The sequence below is a fragment of the Chroicocephalus ridibundus genome, chromosome 2 (genome assembly GCF_963924245.1).
Source record: "Chroicocephalus ridibundus chromosome 2, bChrRid1.1, whole genome shotgun sequence".
NCBI classification, from domain to species: domain Eukaryota; kingdom Metazoa; phylum Chordata; class Aves; order Charadriiformes; family Laridae; genus Chroicocephalus; species Chroicocephalus ridibundus.
Window position 1 is genome coordinate 140,811,113 of NC_086285.1, and position 19,504 is coordinate 140,830,616.

Below are 19,504 nucleotides of genomic sequence, written 5' to 3' on the forward strand. Positions count from 1 at the left end.
GGGTACTAATGAGTGCTTTTAGAATTATTAGGTGATTATAATGATGCAAGATGATATACTATTTTTTTTTAGAACACAAATATATCCATTAAATATAAATGGGGAAAAAGTTTCTACATTTCCACTTCTCTCAAACATTCAAAGATTTTCTTGGAGCAAAGTCACAAATTGGAAACCCCATTCTAAAGAAAGAAAGGACACAGAAGATAAAAGAGCAGGAAATTCAACTGAGTAGGTAAAAAGATGCATTCAATAATCTGTTTAAACCAAGCTAATTATAGATCTGTATTTGATATGAAACACTTAAGATAAAATGAATTGAAACATAGCTTAAATTCAAATAACTTGTTGAAACTACCTTCTCATTACTATTGCTGTAAATCAAACCTAAACTCAACCAAAGCTTTCCCTTTTTTTTTTAATCCCACTGTTACTTTTATTCAAATTAATAGATTACCTCTGTTTAAAGTTATACTTCATTTTGTGCCATCATTTCTCTAGAGATGTTTTCTGTCAAGTTGCTTCATTAGTCTCTCATTGATGTGTGTTTCTTAGCTTCAACTTCTTCCCAGTTTCACTTTGCTAACTCTTTGTAGCTATAACCTACAACTGTTTTTTCATGTAAAGTGTGATCTCGGTTCCTATAGCTCCTGATCTAGCTGATTAAATCCAAGTCAGAACTATTGCTTTTGATTTTCTCTTTCTGTGACCACGTTAAAAGTCAAACTACTGCTGCCATGTTGGAAGGAATTTAGAATTCTCTTGCCTATTCGGTTTCATGGGTAATATTCTCCTGTTATTCATTAAAAGGAGATGAAAGGTGACAAAGATGAGATTTCCAAGATACAAAATCAAGACTGGCAAAATACTTGATAAATGCTTTTATAGAAAAGATGTTCTAAGTAGTCCCATGTCATAATTTACTACTAATTAATTTAAAATGAATAAAATGCAACATAAGCATTTACAATTATAGCGTATTGATATTCAAATATTTAATTATTTCAGGATTGCTGAAGTAGGTAAGTATTAGAGAAATGAGAACTGATATTCTACAATTTTCAAATTTTATATGAAAAAGACTGACACTAAAAATACCTATTTTTTGTTAATTACACTGCTGAAAAACATAACTAATAGGATTGATTGTTACATTGGCATCCTCTCTCACAATTACAGTTACCTAGACTTTTTTCATTGCATAAATTTTAGAATCACGACGGTGTAATTCAATCTCCTTTTATTAGGTCTATTTTACATGTTCTCCCCCCTTCCATTCAGAGGTTAGAAATGCTAAGGTATATAACATTGCAAACATACTTCTTTAAGAAAAAGGCAAGCATTACCTTTATTAAGTTGGACTTTGGGAAAGCATCAAACTTCACAGAGGGACAAATATGCTTAAATCAACACTCAGGAAGTGAATTATTGCATTTTATTCAGATTTCTAACCATTGCCTATAATGGCACTAGCAGATATCAAGTAGATAGGTACTGGGAACTTTCCTGTATATGATTAGGTTGACTAGAATTGCATTTTTAACAGTATTTCTGATTGAAAGCTGGTAAGAGATGCAGTTATAATGACAAAATAATATTTAATAGAGCCTTAATTAGCATCTAATCCTGCATCCATGCTTACTACATAAAGCTAATGCTTAAATGTCAAGAACCATAGCATCCCTGTCCCATTAGTCCTTAAGGGTTGAAACTCTATGGTAGTCTAACAGTTTATGAGAACTTTATTGTAGAAACAAAGTCTCTGTAGTACAAATAAATTTTCTAGATTTGCAGCTGTAAATCATCAGAGTTCCAGCAAAACATGTGAGTAGGAATGCTAAGAACTTATGGGGGCTCATATTGAAAACATCTGTTTTCAGACAACCCTGAAAACTTCTTCACCATCCCACTCAGAATGCTTTCCACATCTGGAGGTATCACTTCTCAATATTAATCTGGAAGCATTTTCTATACTACTGTGTGCTCTGTGATAAAGAGGAGATAAGAATTTCAAAATTTGTTACTGACTTAATAATGGTAGGGTAGGGTTCTAACACATAGTTAGGTATTTCCACTGTCTTCAGGTCTTGTAGATCTCATTGAGGGAAAAAAATTGTGTCGAAGTGCAGCCCAATCCTGTAAATGTTTCTGGCATGTTTCAAAATATGTTAGTCAGGTACAACTGAATTAAAGCACAGAACATTGCTAGTGCATTGAAGAAAAGTCTTCAGACATTTCAGTAATTCATAAATTTGTTCTTGGCATCTCTGAAAAAAAACCCAGATAATAATTATTTGCCCTTATTTCTGCTTTTCATTTTTAATGGAAAGACAATATGCTCGTGCCTCGATGCTGAAATAGTGTAGCCATATATTTAAAAAATAATGCAGTGTGAACATCATCACAATGCAAAGCTTGTGTTATCATTTCAACATGACACAGAGCTGACCTTTTTTCATCCATGAGCCAAGCACAATCAAGGAAATTCAGAATATACTGACTTTGTGACAACTATGATTAATATGGTGTGCAACTCCTTGATTTACGAAATATTTTCTAAATATTCCTCTGTAGTAGTACACTCAAAATATTATTTTATTAAAAAATCTTGCTGCTACTTTGAATCAATAGTATTTTCTAAGTTTTTTCTTAATTCAGTTTTATCTTACTTTTCAGTGTGGCTTTTAAACACCCAAGAAAAATTGTCTTTCCATATTCCGCACAATATGGATCACTCAGACCATAGAAAAAACAGTCTACTGTTAACAAGTCAGATGATAGGACTTCTCATTGCATACTGAATCTCCCAGCCAGCATTAATTCATTTAGCTGGACAGCATGAAGTTAGACATGTCCAAGTCTTTCATCTTCGGTCGGTTTTTGGAGAGCTGAAATCCAGGATGTATCCAACTTGTTGAGAAAGGAAAAAGACATTAATCTAGGGCTTGATGCAGTGTCCACTGAAGTCAAGAAAAAGATTAAATCAATTCTAGTTGGGCTGGGATGAAGCCACTGACCATCTACAGTTAAGTTTCCTCCACCAATTAAATTATTACATATTGCTGAACAATCAAATTGTTTTGTCCTTTTCTTCTTCAAGTCAGCAAAATAAAGCAGAATAGCTTTTAAGTTATTATTTTCTTTCAAATAGTTATGAGTTCCAAGGCAAAGCTCAGCTTTTTAGAGAGTATTCTCCAATTTTATTTGCAAAAGTGTTCTGCAGACTGAATAATCTGAGCAATTCACCAATGACTAACTGCTGGAGTTAAAATTATGAATAGTACACATAGAATTCTGATGAGGAGGACTTTATATTCAGTAATTCTCTGTCTAAAAAGGACATATAAGCATTTATGTTCTATTTTTACAAAGCTGATTGCTTTATTGATTCACATTGTTGCTCCTTCTTTAAAGTTACTTCCCTAGAAAAAGAGATGGTGATCGTTTTTTGAGAGAGACTCGTAAGTGTCTTTGTAAACACCCCCTTAAAATATGCGTTTCATAGATTTCTTCTCTGACTCTATGTAATGTTCAGAGATTGTTATGTAACCTGATACGGTCTAAAACACTAAGGAAGAATCAAGACTATATCATTAAGACCTTTGTTATGTAACATGGATATAATTTTCATATACTCTAGATATTTGCCTTCACTCCTATACTCTTCTGGCTGGTAAAAAGGTTCAAATAATCACTTTCTGTTTCTCTCTTTGTAAGAGTCATGTTAATATACAACATAAGTACTAATAATGTTTACAAGATATACCAGGCAGAAAAGATAGATTATAATAGTAAGTCACTTTTTTGAAGCACTATCTTGAAATTTTGGGGAACTGTTTCAGCTTGAAAAATTACAAATTGAAAATATGGAAATGTAGGAAAAATATCACGTCACGTGTATCTCTTTTGATCCTCTTACCCATGATTACAGTGAAAATCCAAGAGGAAATATATTCTGAACAACATTAACTATTTTAAATTTAACAGGTAACAGGAGCAGTTCTTGGGGGGAAAAATAAGTGACAGACAGAAAATGCTAAAGTATAAGTAGGCACAGTTTAAAATGCATTTATATGTGATCTCAATTCTATTTTTCCATTAATACTGTCTTGATGTTTTGCCTGAAGTCATAATTATTTAATTTTAATAGAGCATCCGAAGATATACTCTAAGACCAAGTAGCCAGACAGATAGTAAGTGGTAAACGTAGCTTTTGGACTCTTTGAAAGGGCTCCCTGCAGCACTGCAGTTACACCTATTTGACAATGTTGTATATAAAGGAGAACTCCACATCTCTGGATTTCACAGAGTCCAACAAGAGTTTATACATTTATAGTATTATATTAAATATTTTCTTTAAATAAGCAACAAAGAAGCAAATTTGAAAAGCTTGTCTTGCACTATTGCAATCAAAATCCTTGGCAAAAAAAAAAAAAATCACCAAATATTTTAGGAAAACCCATTAACTGCTGTTAAGGTCCATGTTGTGCTCATCTGTTTGTCTCTTTTTAACATAATGGGTACGTCCACAAAATACTTTTTTTTTTGCTATTCTTTGTGCTCAGAAAAGCTGGTGAGTGCAGTCCTATGATAAGATAACTCTGATGGACATCATATTTTTTTATTGTTTATTCTGTGTTTCTGTTCTGTTGGGGGGTGAGAGGGCTTGGTTTTGGGCGTGGTTTTTTGTGGGGTTTTGTTTTTGTTTTTCTTTTCCAGAGAAGTGTAAGAGGTAGCAGACACTGAAATGAGGGAAAAAGTGCTCTTTCTTTGGAGGAATTACTAAGCTTGCTTAGCAGGCACACTTCACGCCACAAGGTTTGACTTGCCAGGAAGACGCAGAATACAGCTGGAAACCCACAGGTTATAAAGAGACTGAGAAGTGGCACTGAGAAAAATGGAGCAGACAAGTGGTGCTAGAGATAAGATCAAAAGTTTAGGCAACAAAGCAACTTAAAATGTCATTCAGTTAACTGGTATTAAGCCTGTAAGCAGGGAATTGCTGGGAAGAAAAAAGCAAGGGAGGAGAAGCATGTAAAGAATTTTATTTATCTTTTTGTTGTCCTTAGTTGCTTTGAGTTATTTTTTAATTCAGAAAGATTAATGTTATATTTTTTATTCTAATAAAATTTGGGTTCTCTCCTTTAAATATCTTTTGATCTGTAATTCACTATAAAAACACGATAGGCTTATTCTCTTCAAAGCCCTGGTTGACTGGAGGTCTTGTCAAAGTGAGAGAGCGAACATTTTACAAGAGGGAAGGCAGGAGGTAAAGAATTGCTATAAATTCTTCAAAGTGAGAAAGATTACTAGATAGTTGCCACATAGTTTAATACTGTGCACCCCTGTTTGTTATTATGATTAATGCCTTGGGTGACAGTACAGAAGATATACAAGTGGTAGGATTTAGACTGTAATGAAACAGAGAGAAAATCCTGTAATGAAATAGAGACTTAGACTCTGGTACAAATCAGAGTGATTTGCAGGTGACTTCGGATGCCTTCTCATATGTGTGCACACACACTACATTTAAATTTTAAAATACAGATAAATGGAAAGTGCTGTAGGTGGACATTCTTATTCTAAGCAATTATGCATTACATTTAACAATAAAACACTCCGGCCAATGCAACATATTAATCTCAAGGCAGTCAGATCTCTATTGCTTGTAGTTATATCAGTGTGTAATGTCTTAAAACAGAATTTTCCAATTCAGACATATTGACACAGAGCTGCTAATAAAATGATCTCTTCACTGTGGTATGAAGAACATCTATATGACCATTACAGCTTATGAACTTATAATTTAATACTTATATGGGTTCATGAATAATAGCACCAGTTAATGAATTTGAAAACTATTACAGGAATCCCAATGAGGCTGTGTAAATTTTCAAACAGGCTGTATTGGAATCCTTGGTTTGCTGACAAATTACGGATTTTATATTATATACATGACACTTTCTTTGGTTGGCAGAGCTCTAGCGAGTGCACAGTTTGCATCTAACTTTCCTTGCAAAGATCAGTTTTGACAGTAGACTCAAGAGTTATACAGATGTACACCTCCGCACATACCCCTATGCCCATCATCACGTAGGTAGGAAATGGTTGGGTCAACGACTCACCGAATTATGATCAAATTCATCTACTTAGAACAGACCTGTAGGCACCTACATTTTGCAGAGACTGACTGCTTTCAATAGCCTATTTTAAATACTTAAATTAGAGATCTGAGTTTCATTACAGCACTCCTAGTTTCAGAGCAATATTCCCTGAGAAGTTACCAAGAGGGTTAAAAGGTAAGGTTAAAAGGGTGTTAAATCAATGCTGAAAACTTCTGAGAATTTACCGGTTACTAAACGCATGCACTTTTAATCCAATAAAATAATTTGGTTCTTATGCAGCACATACATACTTATTCAAGAGGTAGCCAAATCAGAATTTTATATCACATATTAATAATAAAATTATAAAAATACTGGAAAAAAATTCAGAAATTTGTATTTACTTTAAATTAAAAGTCAGCACTACCAGTGACATTTATATACCTATATGAATATCATTGGTACCTGTAAGTGATATGTTTGTGTTGCCATTTCTGTCCGGTTAACGCGTAGCGTTTCCGACGAATGTTAAATTTGGAGCTACCTCTTGTTTGGTCAGGCACACCACATCGAGGCTTCTTCATCCAGCTGCAAGAAACAGCACCACATAGTTAAAGCAACAGGAAAGAAAAATCATAACCACTGCACCAAACTAATAAAAACATCATACTTTTTTTGAATTCACAGTATTATCAGTTTTGTGTCTACATGCAGCAATGACTAGCAAAAGGAACAGTTGCCTTGTTACCAGATGTACAGTTTGTGAATCTTCATTGCATCCCACGACACTCAGAAACCAAGTGCTTTGCTGCTATTTTTCCTAGTTTTCTTTTGTTACAACCTCTGAACAAAGACTTGACAACTACACAAGTCTTTCAGTCAATAATTTATTCTGATTCATTCAAGGTAATTATGATCCGTATTACTAGCTTGCTTGCTGAAGGTGAAGTTAAAGTATATACAAAAAGATTTAGTCAAATCACTGGTTCCTAAATTATTTTTTGTATTCTGGGATCCTTCTCTTTTGTCTCATTGTCATGATATTTAAACAAGCCTCAAGTTCCTTTAATCATTTTTTTTTTTAATTGAAGATACTGAAACTGCTAACTTCATGATGCTATTAAGTTCTTCTATTTTACTCTCTGTCACACAATGAAGAGTATCTCATTGCAACTGTAAGCTCCAAGTGGAGATATTTAATTCAAGAATTCTGATTAAGAATACTTACTGCTCTGCACAAAATCAAGCTGAAAAGCTCTAAATCACAAACAAGAAAAAAGACCATTGCAGCAGCACCAGGCTTTCCACAGAAATGCTCCATTTTTACAGTAGCCTTCAATATTTCGATGTTTTCCAATATTTAAAAAACTTCAAATTCGTCAGCATTCCAAATATGTCAACATTAGGATGATATCTAATGCAAAAGCATGAGTTCAACAGCAGTATCATTGAAGTGTTTCTCACTTGTAGTGTAAGGGGTTATTTAGTTTGAGTAAAAGTGAACAAAATCAGCTGAAGTTATTATTTTATATAAGCTGAATAGATGCAGAACAATTTACCATCAGGAAGCTAGTAGGATCAAAGACATTCACTGCATAAGTACAAGACAAATCTCCTCTGTTACTTTTCCAGTTCATTTGATTTTATTTCTATCATGCCAAATAATTACTGATGTAAAAGCTATAGTTTTCTGATGGTATTTACCACAAGAGTAGTCATACCCTATATTCAGGCTTGCATGAATGAATTTCTGACCATTAAACTGGCATTTAGGCATTGTTTCATAAAAAAATATACACACAGCAGCTGTTTGTATGTATGACTGGATGACAGCAAAGTCATTTGAAATGTCATCTCAGAATGTAGACTTATTTTTAAAAGATGTGCAGGTAACAAAAACTCAAAAAAAACAACGAGCCAAACATTTTTCATCTTTTCCAGTAGATATTCTTAGTTCAATATATGCCAAACAAAGAAAAACCTGTTGTGTTGTCCAAAAGAAAACATTGAATATTCGCACTACAAAAGAGTAGTGTGTGTGTGTGTGTGTACAAAAAACTACAGGATCTAATGAAATCATTGATTTTTCTGTTCTGTACTCAAGGAATGAGATGTGCATTCTAAGTTCTGTACCTACGAATACAAGAGAAACCATATTGCATACTGAATGAACTTTTAGAGATGGGCTAATCCAGTCAAAATCAGCCACACACATTTTCATAAATCCATGTGAAGAGGTTTAGAAGTACAACCAGATTTATAACGCTTCATAGATGCTGTAGCTACGGATATATAGCAAACTATTGTTTAAATGTATAAGTAGGAGTTCAGCTCACCAGCCTGTGGGAAAATACAAAATTTTAGTGATAGTACCAAGATGGCACTGCACTCCACTTGCACTGATAGAGACGATGGAATTGCCTGCAAAAACGTTGATGGATGATGCATCCATCAAGTAATCCGAGTGGAAAAGCCAAAACTTATGAATCTGACTGCCTGAACTGAAGACACTGAGCTCATAGTTACCTGTTTCAAATAAGAAACACAGAGTGATTTGCTCTAATTTCTGGTCAGAATAATTACAAAGTATGTGTGGCACATCAAACAGTTGATTATTATTTGTATTTGTAAGGAAGACAATCTTCTTTCCTTAATGTCTACAAAGACAATACTGCAAAATTGATAAAACTTTACCCCACCAGTATTTGCTGAAACACCCTGCAACTTTACTTCAGGCTCCTCTGTTTTTTAAAAAGAAGCATCAATTCAACAAAGTAGATGTTAGTGATTTCTGGGATGAAATGTCATTGAAAAGTTTAATTTGCTCTAATAATAAAAGAAAACGAAGGAAAGAAGCAGATCTTTGTTACAGACCAGAGGGCAGTTCTATTCCTCTTAGTAAAATGATATCGAATTTACACTTCAGCAAAAGAGATTAGAATTGGCTCAGACCTCAGCAAACTTTTAGACATGTTGTCAACAATACTTTTCCCCAGTGCATGTTAGATTGGCATGCAGTTACCATGCATTTTAATGACAGGTTATATTTAAATTATGCTGTTAAAACTGCACGCGCACATTGCGGAAAAAGACACAGAGGTAACAAAAGATCAGTGTTCTCACCTTAAGGTGATATCACTACATCAAAAGAAAGAAGCAAGGAATAAAGCAAAAACAAATAACTATTATATTTTGTTAGAAACAATGTACAAAAACATTGGGGTCTTGTATAAAAAATATAATATATCACTTATAGTTGTATTGTTTCAAGGGCAATGACTTTAAATTAATTGAATTAGGCCTCCCTACCCCCCCAAAAAAACCCCAAAGTTTAAATTATTTAGCTTAACTGATGGAGACCTATTTTAATAACAGGGTTTGCTCAGTGGCAAGCCAGGGGCAGTTAAGTGTCAATATTCCAAGTTGTGAATTTCAAAATTAATCTTCAAAGCTGTTGTTGAAATAACCTCTCACGTTATGTCAACGGTTTAATACCATCAGAGAAAATGTTAGCATAAAATGTTTTACACTTGAGACTTAATACAAAGTCAAGAACAGTAGGTAGCATGAATTCAAAATTCAACATTGTATTATCTTACTAGAACTACTGACAATCCATTTTTAGCTAAACAAAACATGGCCCAAAATAACATGTTATGAAATTCAAGCAGTCACAGTTTGTTCTTGCATTGATTTTGAAGTGGTATGTACCTATCAAGAGCATTATGCTTGTATCCTTATTGGTTTGGATGGGCCGGGGATGTTCCATGTTGTCATGCTGCCTGGCCCACTAATGTTCCTACTGTTCTTCCATAAGTACCGGGACTGGGGTTCACACACAATATAAACCCCAATGTAAATCAAATGGAAGCCTTTGCACAAGTGGTTGACTAGCTTTCGGGAAATTATCTTCACGTAAAATTTAAAGAAAGATGCGATATCTGAGTTGGGCTACCACCAGATCTATCACTTCGATCTTAGCTGAGCTAAGTTTAGCAGTCAGAATTTTTAACACATTATTACATGGTTAGTATTGGAGTCAGTATTTTCTAGCACAGAAATGGGGCAAAATGTTAACAACTTCTGGCACAGAAATTTCACATCTTTTTTTTTTGTAATACATTAACATTATTTTTTAAACAGTAATTATTCTCACACTGACTGGAAGACTTCTGTCAGTAGTAAACGTTAATGCTCATGACATTTGGGGATACTTAGTGTGTAATATGATCTTCTATCTGGGGGGAAGCTGAGAAATAAAACATTAATTTCTATTTTCTTCCAAATAAAGATGCTTTTAACATAATATGATCAAGGTCTTCCATGTTCTTGATTGATTTTTGGAGTTTTTTGGCGTTTTTTAATACTTGTTTTTCATTTATAAAAGGTGCATACTGGTAATGACTTTGCCTCTCTTTCATGTTTGTTTCTGAACTTGTACAAATCTTTTATGCAGCAGCCCCTAAAAATTAATATTTCATTGGTACTCAATAAAGAGGCTTAATTGTGACTAATGTACTCTATCTGTAGGCTATGTCACATCAAATTCCTCTCTTAGCTCCATTAGTTTGAATCTTGAGAAGCTATATATGTCAAGAGAATTAAAACAGTTTAGACTCACAGAAAATCTGAAAAGATTAAAATAAAAATATGCAACAAAATTGTAATGCTCTTCCAGCAGAGAGAGTGAGCTGAAACTGAACTTCTCGGAACTCAAACCCCTTGTCTAACCATATTTTGTTCTTTGGGGGTTAAGAGGAAGAATCTATTTCTGTCCCCTCACCTTCTTAAGCCTTCGGGTAAAAGTTTTGGTCCAGGGCAAAATCAAAACTTTAACAAAACCCACATTTGGTTAAACATTCCCCTCGTTTATCCCTATTCAAAACTGCTGCTTCGGCTGTATAATGTTTTTGTTGGTGTTGGGTTCTGGGGTTTTTTTTTGGCAGTGTTATAGCAAAAATGGAAAATAAAATGGAGAATTCAACGTGACTTAGTGCAACTTGGCTTAGTGGCTGGAAAAACAACAGGCAACTATTTACGAAAACTACTGAATGGCTCCCTTAAACTTCTTGTGAGGAGAGATATATGTTTTCTAAACATCTTTGCTTTTCCCTACTGTACTCTGCTATTATAAGACTTTACTGACACTCCTGTAAGTAATAGAAGCAGTAAAAGACGGATGTAAGATACTGTATTTCTGCCCTAGTACTAACGATGATTTGCCTGCAAGGCTTCCCATTGAATGTTTACTGAGGGTACAAGATCTTATGTATAGCTTTTGTACAAAAACATTTACTAATAAAATAGACAACTGAGCTAATTTCAACACCTCAAAATTTGTTGTTCACTCTTACTCTGTGACTGACAAGTAATATATAAAAGTCAGAGATCACACATTACATCTTAATTATGAACCTTGCAGGAAACTTGGTTAGAAGCTCATCTGAGCATTAAAATAAGCACATTTGCCATTTATTTATAAAGGATGACATAAAAATAAAATGAATGCTTTGTCACTATTGCATAGATATAGTCAGCATCCTATACACAACCGTTCTACCTGTATACCAAGAAATTTGTAATATAGTCCTCTAGACTGCAAAACTTGTTTTGGAAATAAATATGTATAGCAGTTTTAAGAAAAGACAAGAAGTAGTCTTATTCTATCTAGTATGTTTGGTTTAGGGATGTGAAAGACCGGGATGACAACAGTGGGTTCATTTTCAGAAGTCTCCTTTTCAATGAATCATTGACTGTGTTTGGTAATATATAAATGAATCACAGAAAATACTGTAGCATCCCATGCAAATGTCAGACACTGTTTTCATTGGGTTTGCCATTATCATGATACTGGTATTCATAGAACCATAGAATCATACAATGGTTTGGGTTGGAAGGGACCTTAAAGATTATCTAGTTCCGACCCCCTGCCATGGGCAGGGACACCTCCCACTAGACCAGGTTGCTCAAAGCCCCATCCAGCCTGGCCTTGAACACTTCCAGGGATGGGGCATCCACAGCTTCTCTGGGCAATCTGTTCAGTATCTCACCACACTCACAGTAAAGAACTTCATAAATCTAATCTAAATCTCCCCTCTTTCAGTTTAAAACTGCTGTCCCTCATGCTATCATTTCATTCCTTGATAAAGATTCCCTCCCCACCCTTACTGTAGGCCCCCGTTAGGTACTGGAAGGCTGCAATAAGGTCTCCCCAAAGCCTTCTCTTCTCCAGGTTGAACAACTCCAACTGTCTCAGCCTGTCTTCATAGGAGAGGTGCTCCAGCCCTCTGATCATCTTCATGGCCCTCCTCTGGACTAGTTCCAACACGTCCATGTCCTCCTGATGTTAGCCGACCCAGAGATGGATGCAGTACTCCAGGTGGAGTCTCATGAGAGGAGTAGAGGGGCAGAATCACCTCCTTCAACCTGTTGGCCATGCTTCTTTTGATGCAGCCCAGAATCAGGTTGGCTTTCTCGGCTGTGAGAACACATTGCTGGCTCATGTTGAGCTTCTCATCAACCAACACCCCCAAGTCCTTTTCCTCAGGGCTGTTCTCAATCCATTCTCCACAGAGCCTTAATTTGTGCTTGGCATTGCCCTGACCCCCGTGCAGGAACTTGCACTAGGCCTTATTGAACATAATGAGGTTTGCACAGGCCCACCTCTCAAGCCTGTCCAGGTCCCTCCTGGGGCAGGGGCCCAGGGCATCCCTTCCCTCCAATGTGTCAACCGCTCCACACAGCTTGGTGTTGTTGGCAAACTCATCACTGGTCTCCACTTGGACATTGAGCCATTGACTGCAATTCTTTGAGTGCGACCATCTAGCTAATTCTTTATCCACGGAGTGGTCCATCTATCAAATCCATGTCTCTCCAATTTAGCTACAAGATGTTGGACGAGACAGTGTCTAATGCTTTGCACAAGTCCAGGGAGATGATGTCAGTTGCTTTTTCCTTATCCACCAACGCTGTAACCGCATCGCAGAAGGCAGCCAAATTTCAGACACAATTTACCTTTAGTGAAGCCATGTTGGCTGTCACTGATCACCTCCTTATTTTCCATGTGCCTTAGTATAGTTTCCAGGAGGACCTGCTCCATGATCCTGCCAGGCACAGTTCAGATTGACTGGCCCTGATTCAGAATGTCCCTCATATTTTTTATGCCATTATAATGATGTCTCAATCTACTACTCACTTTTCCTTATCCCCAGCAATAAGCATGCATCATGCTTTTCAAGCCACTTGGGAAACAAATTAAAAAAATATAGCAGAAACAAGTGAATGGTGAGTAGTAGGGGGAAGATGAATATTGTTCATATTTATGCATACCAAAATGCTCATTGAGGGATTATCTTTTTTTCAGAGCAACAAAATCCCCCAGGGGACTTTTGATGATGATGCTGCAGGACATTATTTCTCTGTTAATATCCCCAAAGTTTGTTCCTATCAAGTTACTACTATAACTTCTTTTAATTATTTGTCCTTCTGAAGACAAGAGGCACTCGTAATCTCTTCTCAATACATGCTAGAGAAGCAGGTAAATCCTTATGCACAAGATGAGAACATATTGTTTTTATGAGGTTCCTGCGGTACTCTTTATTTTTAATCCCAGCATTGTATGTGATTATAAGACATTAATCACAGAGAAACAAACGGTAAACTGTCACTTATTTCTGGCCAAAAGAGAGTATATGTATTTTTTGTGTATATGAAAGGGAAAATTATTTCAAACATTTACAAAATACTGCTATAAATGAACGACTGAAAATAAAAAATTATCCTTTGTTATATGGTCATATCTCCCAAGAATATTCAGTGGTCTTAATTAATGGTAACTTGAGGCCACAGTTTAGTTTAATGAGTTTATTTGTTTTCTTAACACCAATGCAAATGTGACAAATCTTTAAGAATCAGTTCCGTTCCCAACTTGACTCAAGTTAATGCAACTCCAAATGTGTAAGCAAATGCAGAATTCATCCAGCATGAGTTATTTGTATGTAAGAATTGCCATGCTTTAATATATCTTTCTCTGTAGAAGAAAATAATGCATCAAAGAGATTTGGAAGACTCAATATCCACCAGATTGTAAAATTAATGTTTTGAACTGCTGCATAGATGGATTCCTTTTACATACCAGAAGAAGTGAAGACTACCTTACTGACATGCTGGTCAACAAGCCCAATTTAGCAAACATAAACCACTTCCCTTTGCAATTAAAGTTTTGGGTTGCTTTGATTTTTTTCCACTCGCTACCTGATACTCTTAACTAAGAGATGGCCCCCGCTTTCCCTTAGGTTACCGCTTTCTATCTTCTCTGTACTGCTAACTGTGAACAGATTATTTTCCTTTTAGTGAAATATATTGCCTCTTACAAAGCTGCCACTAATGTGTCTTTAAAAGGCTACTAGTGACTGGTATAGCAGAGCTCTCCCCTCAAGGATCAATCACTGCAGCTGTATAAAGAGCCTAGTCTCTCCACCCTGCAGACTGGATCATAAACATAGTTTTGAGTGTGGCTCTCACAAGGCGTTTACTGCTATTGCACTGCATGTTCTAAGGCCCTTTAAATTCCTAAACTGAGGGATGTGTGATCAACTCACCTCCCCCTAGGGCAGCCCTAAAATCTGCTTTGCTTTATTGCTTTTCAATGCAATAATGCATGTGCCAGTGGAATAAAATGATTTTTCCAATCCTGCCTGCATTTTGGGTAGCCTCTTCCCTAAACTCCAAATGATAGAAAAATAATTTGCATCAGCTACTTTACCAAAAAAAGAATAACAACACCTCAGATTTGGTTGGGGCTGGTAAATGGCAAATGAAGGAGGATTATTTCCCCTTCCCCCAAAAAGCATTTTTGAGAGGTAGTAGAAATATATTTCAACAAAGTAAATGTTGGATATGTACTATTTTGTTATTGTTTGCTTTTCAAGCAAAGTAACTTTTTCTAAAATCATAAAATAATCTTTATTGCATTTTAAGTGGAATGAGTCCAACAAGCACTTCAAATCTTAATCCCAGATACGTTTTCTTAATTGTGCACAATTTTTTATTTTTTTTTTCATTTTCCTGGCACCTTTTAAATGTTTGCATAGAATAGAGTTGTTTGGAAGTGTCTTTTACTAGCTCTGTTTCACAAAGTTTCTCTGTGTTCAGTCTGTCAGTAAAATCAGACACTGCTGGCCTCGCACATCTTCAGAATTGCAAAGGTCATGCAATACTAATCCAATTTTACTGCATATTAAAATGACCACACCTGGTCTTTTGTTACTGGAAACCATTAAATGAATGGGCCAGTGGAGCGTGCTAAATTTTTTTTCAATGAGGATAAGGAAATTTACACTGAAGATTTTCCAGTAAGAAAAGACTCTTTCACTGTGAAACACTTCGTGAATTTTTGCCAATTTTGAATAGGTTTTTCCACTTCCACATCAATAACCTTTTGGCCCTTTCTTTAGTTAACCCTAAAACATTTTCTTTACAGTCACATGCCCAAAGGCAGACAACAGGCAGGTGACTACCTGCTTCCATGAAATACAGATGATGGAAAAAAAAAGGCAAGGAGAGAAACACTTTAACTCCCCGTCTGAAGCTGCAACGCTATTTGGATATCACGGTCACCCTGCTTCATGTCTTATAAAGTTTTTCCAGTTCTATTTCACCCTGCTTGAAACAGAAAAGTCAAGAGCAGTTCAGTACTGGTTACTTACTCAATTGTGTTCCTGTCCACTTTTCCTGTCATATTAATGCCATAGAACTGCTGCATGGCAGCTATAGCTGATTGCATGGTTTCTGCAGAGCGCAACACCGACATTCGGGGGTCAGTTGGTGGAAGGTAGCCATACTTTTGTAACCATACCTGCAATGACAAGTGCAGTGGCTATTAAATAGAAATTAGAGGTAAATAAAATGCTCCCTAGTAATTAGTTTTGTACCATATATAATGAAGCTTCTAATTCACCAAGCATAAATCCTGTTAGTTTGGGGTTTGGTTTTTATTTGCAGAGAAGAAATTCTTTGGGGCTTTTGTTTCATCTTCTTTATTAAAGATTCTGCTGGTTTAAGACTTACAGTGTTTTCTACCCAGGAGCCAGCTCTCTTTATTATCTGAAGCTGCCTGCTTCAATTATTTATTTAATGTATTTATTTATTTGAAGTTACAACTTAAGCACCTATCTCTGGCTCTAGGCACTTCAAGAAATTTTTAAAGCAGACAAAATATAAAATCCACAGTATATGCCACATATAATTGACTGTCCACAGGGTACATAATAATATTCACCACCTACAATAATAAATCCACGATAGCTCTCACACAGTTACACTATATTGTTATCATCTCTCAAAAAATATGAAAGAGAGGGTGGGGAGACATTCAGCTTTCCGAGAAGAATATCAAACCCACATACTTATAGGCAAAGCAGGTGGCCAGGAGGTAGTGAAGTAGCAGAGTCTGTCCCCACTTACAGTAAATTCCCTGATAAGAGGATCTTCCCTTTTAAATCAAGATGGATTTAATGCCAACTGTTTATGCTCTTAATTGTGTAGAAGTGAGAGGGAGAAGGCATGGTCCAAATAACTGAAAGCTTTATGGATTAAAGCCAATATCTTAAGAACACCTGGAAAAACCCTCTGAAACATGCTGTCCTCTTGAGGCAACGTTTCATAAACAAGTAGCTGCGATTATCCTAATGTTTCTAAGCACTCTCAAAATCTACACAAAGCACAGTGTAAGATTTTTGAGGCAATGAGAGCACTGCTACATCTTTAAAAATGTCTTAGCTTCTCATCTAAAGACTGGAACTACTGACTAGAGTGAAAGGTACATATATTGCCAGTCTACAAGTTAAATTAAATTGCATTGCTGCAGCTTCCCTCTCCCCAGTAACAAAATACTTGTGACGTCATAAATCTGATCTTCTGATCTTTAAAAAACTGAATGAATATATAAACAAATAAAAAATTTATTTCACCTACCTCTTTCAAATGCATAACCTCCCAGTTCACGGATTCTGAGTCATTACATTAATGAATGCTCTCCACCCACTCTCCCCTTATAGCGTGTCGTGGGCTCTGTCTGCCTCATACAACACTTCTGGGGTTTTTATCTGTTTATACACACTGTTTACACACAACCTAACACCAAACTGTGTAGTCTGCAATCTTCAGCCTTAATTTAGCTTGCAGAGTCCACCTGATTCAGTTCCGTAGCAGGTTAACCATGCTGGTGGTGCACTCCTCTTTTACGGACCCAATGAAGAAACTCAAGATGCTATGGTTCACTTTAATAGCACCGAACAGATATTACAGGTGAACATTGGCTCAGCGTAAATGAAAGATCAAACTGGCACTAAAAATAGGGGAAATTTTCAGTTTATGAGTTCAGATATTTCTCATTGAAACAGGTATACCTTCCCACAGTGCAGTTCAGACACAATCTCAATGTCTGTGAGCTCCACACAACAGGTAGATACAGTACAGACAAGATTAAGACCCAGCCTGACCTCTTTCACCTTCGCACTACCTCTATATACGGCAGCTGTTCAGAATAAGAACAAAATTTTGTTTAATAGAAAGGAAGATGCTCTCATTTCAAGTATAAATGAATTGCTACAATCAGCACCTACATCCAACTTTACATACTCCTGACTTCTTGCACATTTCAGCTTCAAAGGTGAACTTGTGAGCGCTGAGTTTGTGCTAGATTTCGGTCATCACAGAAATAATTTAGCTTACGTGTCACTCTGCACAAGAAGTCTGTTTTTCCTTCCATTGTTGGAAGACAGCTCTGAAAGGCCAGCTAGAGCTGGAAGGTTGTCAAGAGCAATGCAATATGTGGAAACAAGACTATGGAAGTAAGGAATAAGTTTGACACAGAATGGGTTGATTTCAATGTAGCATGTTGAGTCCCTCTGAAATACTATTTACAATGAATATATGTAATAACGGGGTTATCTCGAGATTCATCTTCTCAAGTCAGTGTTATTAAAACACATGCTTAGTCAGGGAAGAAAAATAATTCTGAGCAGCGTGACACTGTTGTCTAAAATGATGCCACCTTCTCGCCACCTTCTCAGCGTGAATTTGGTATGCAGACACAGAGAGAGCTTTTCATGAAGCTCTCTTTCAGGTGCTAAGGGCATAGAAAATTGCTTGGTAGGCCTGTGAGGCCACCTATCATCACTCGAAATTATCCTTATTGTGGCATAACCGAAGGAGACAGAGGTATGTATGGGGTTACAAGTAACCAAATTTACCAGGAGCTAAACCTTCATATATCTGAATTAGAAAAGCTATAAAGAGAAAGGCAGAAAAAATAGCCTGGAGGGTACTACCCATGGGAGAAGGGGAGCAGAAAGTACAAACTGCAATCTAGTAGACTGCCACTGCAGACACAGAAAAGAAAAGCAGGGGTGGCACAGAAACAGCAGAAGAGAACAGTGTAGCCTTTTCCCTTCTAAAAACTTAAATACAGGATGCCTGGTAGTCACTCCCTACCATTGAACAAAGGAAGTAGACTGCCTGGGTCTTCCCTCAGCCTTCAAAATAGCAAATAGAATACACAGCCAACATACCAGAAACTCAGATGACACTCTGAAAGCAAGTTTCCTTTTTTCAAAATTTAGACAAGTTGACCTCCAAGACTAATAACTGGTAAATGCTTGAGAGCTAGTACTAGTATTCTGTCCTTGTGAGCAAGGACCATGAAACTAGATAAAGGGACAACAAATCTGGTTCCTGTTGCATTCCTCAGATTCTTTAGTTTTCTATTAACAAATCTAGAAGGACCTTGGCTCAGTCTGCTGTATACTTGAAGTATGCCCCTCAGATTCTGTTGTACATAGTCCAAATGCTGGGAACTGTGGAGCGGAAGCTTAGCTTTACAAAGTCCAGAATATACAGGTGGGTAAAACAACAAAGAGGAAAAGAAACAGAATGATGCAGAGACAACAGGAGAACAAAGGAAAACAATTTTCTCACAGCCTTTTATTTTTGAAGTAACCTATTAAAGAAATTATGACCACAAGAATTTCCCCCTTCCCCTCTACTGAAATTAGATGTCTCTGCCTTAATGCACTTCAGCAATGACAATGCAGTGCTGGTGAGCCGTCTGTCTTGGAACTCACCTGTCTTGGAACAAGGAAATAGTGAAGTAGATTCATCTAACATGTAACGTCTGGAATGCCAACAGAGATCCGACTCCAAAATCAGTGATATGTCTCATTCCTTTATACAGTTTAGGAAGACAAAATACTGGGACTTCAAGGGAAGTTTTTGGGCGGGACTTTCTTGTCCTGCAGCAAAATGAAAGCCATGGCAACCTCTCATGGTAACCACAGAAAAACACAGCTGGAAGACAATGGGTTCCACCACTTCCCGCTCTACTACAGTTCTTTACTATC

The 19,504-nt window shown here is 36.4% G+C and overlaps 1 protein-coding gene across 2 annotated transcripts in view; it reads right to left on the reverse strand.

Moving 5' to 3' along the window:
• Positions 1-19,504, reverse strand: part of MMP16 (matrix metallopeptidase 16) — a 195,674-nt gene that overhangs the window by 88,313 nt on the left and 87,857 nt on the right. The window contains exons 2-3 of one of the 2 annotated variants that reach the window (XM_063327151.1): positions 15,812-15,960; positions 6,570-6,692 (exon numbers count right to left, since the gene is read on the reverse strand). In XM_063327151.1, coding sequence (XP_063183221.1) covers positions 6,570-6,692; positions 15,812-15,960 — 272 coding nt within the window. The remainder of the gene's footprint in view (positions 1-6,569; positions 6,693-15,811; positions 15,961-19,504) is intronic. The other variant, XM_063327153.1, reaches the window with a different exon arrangement.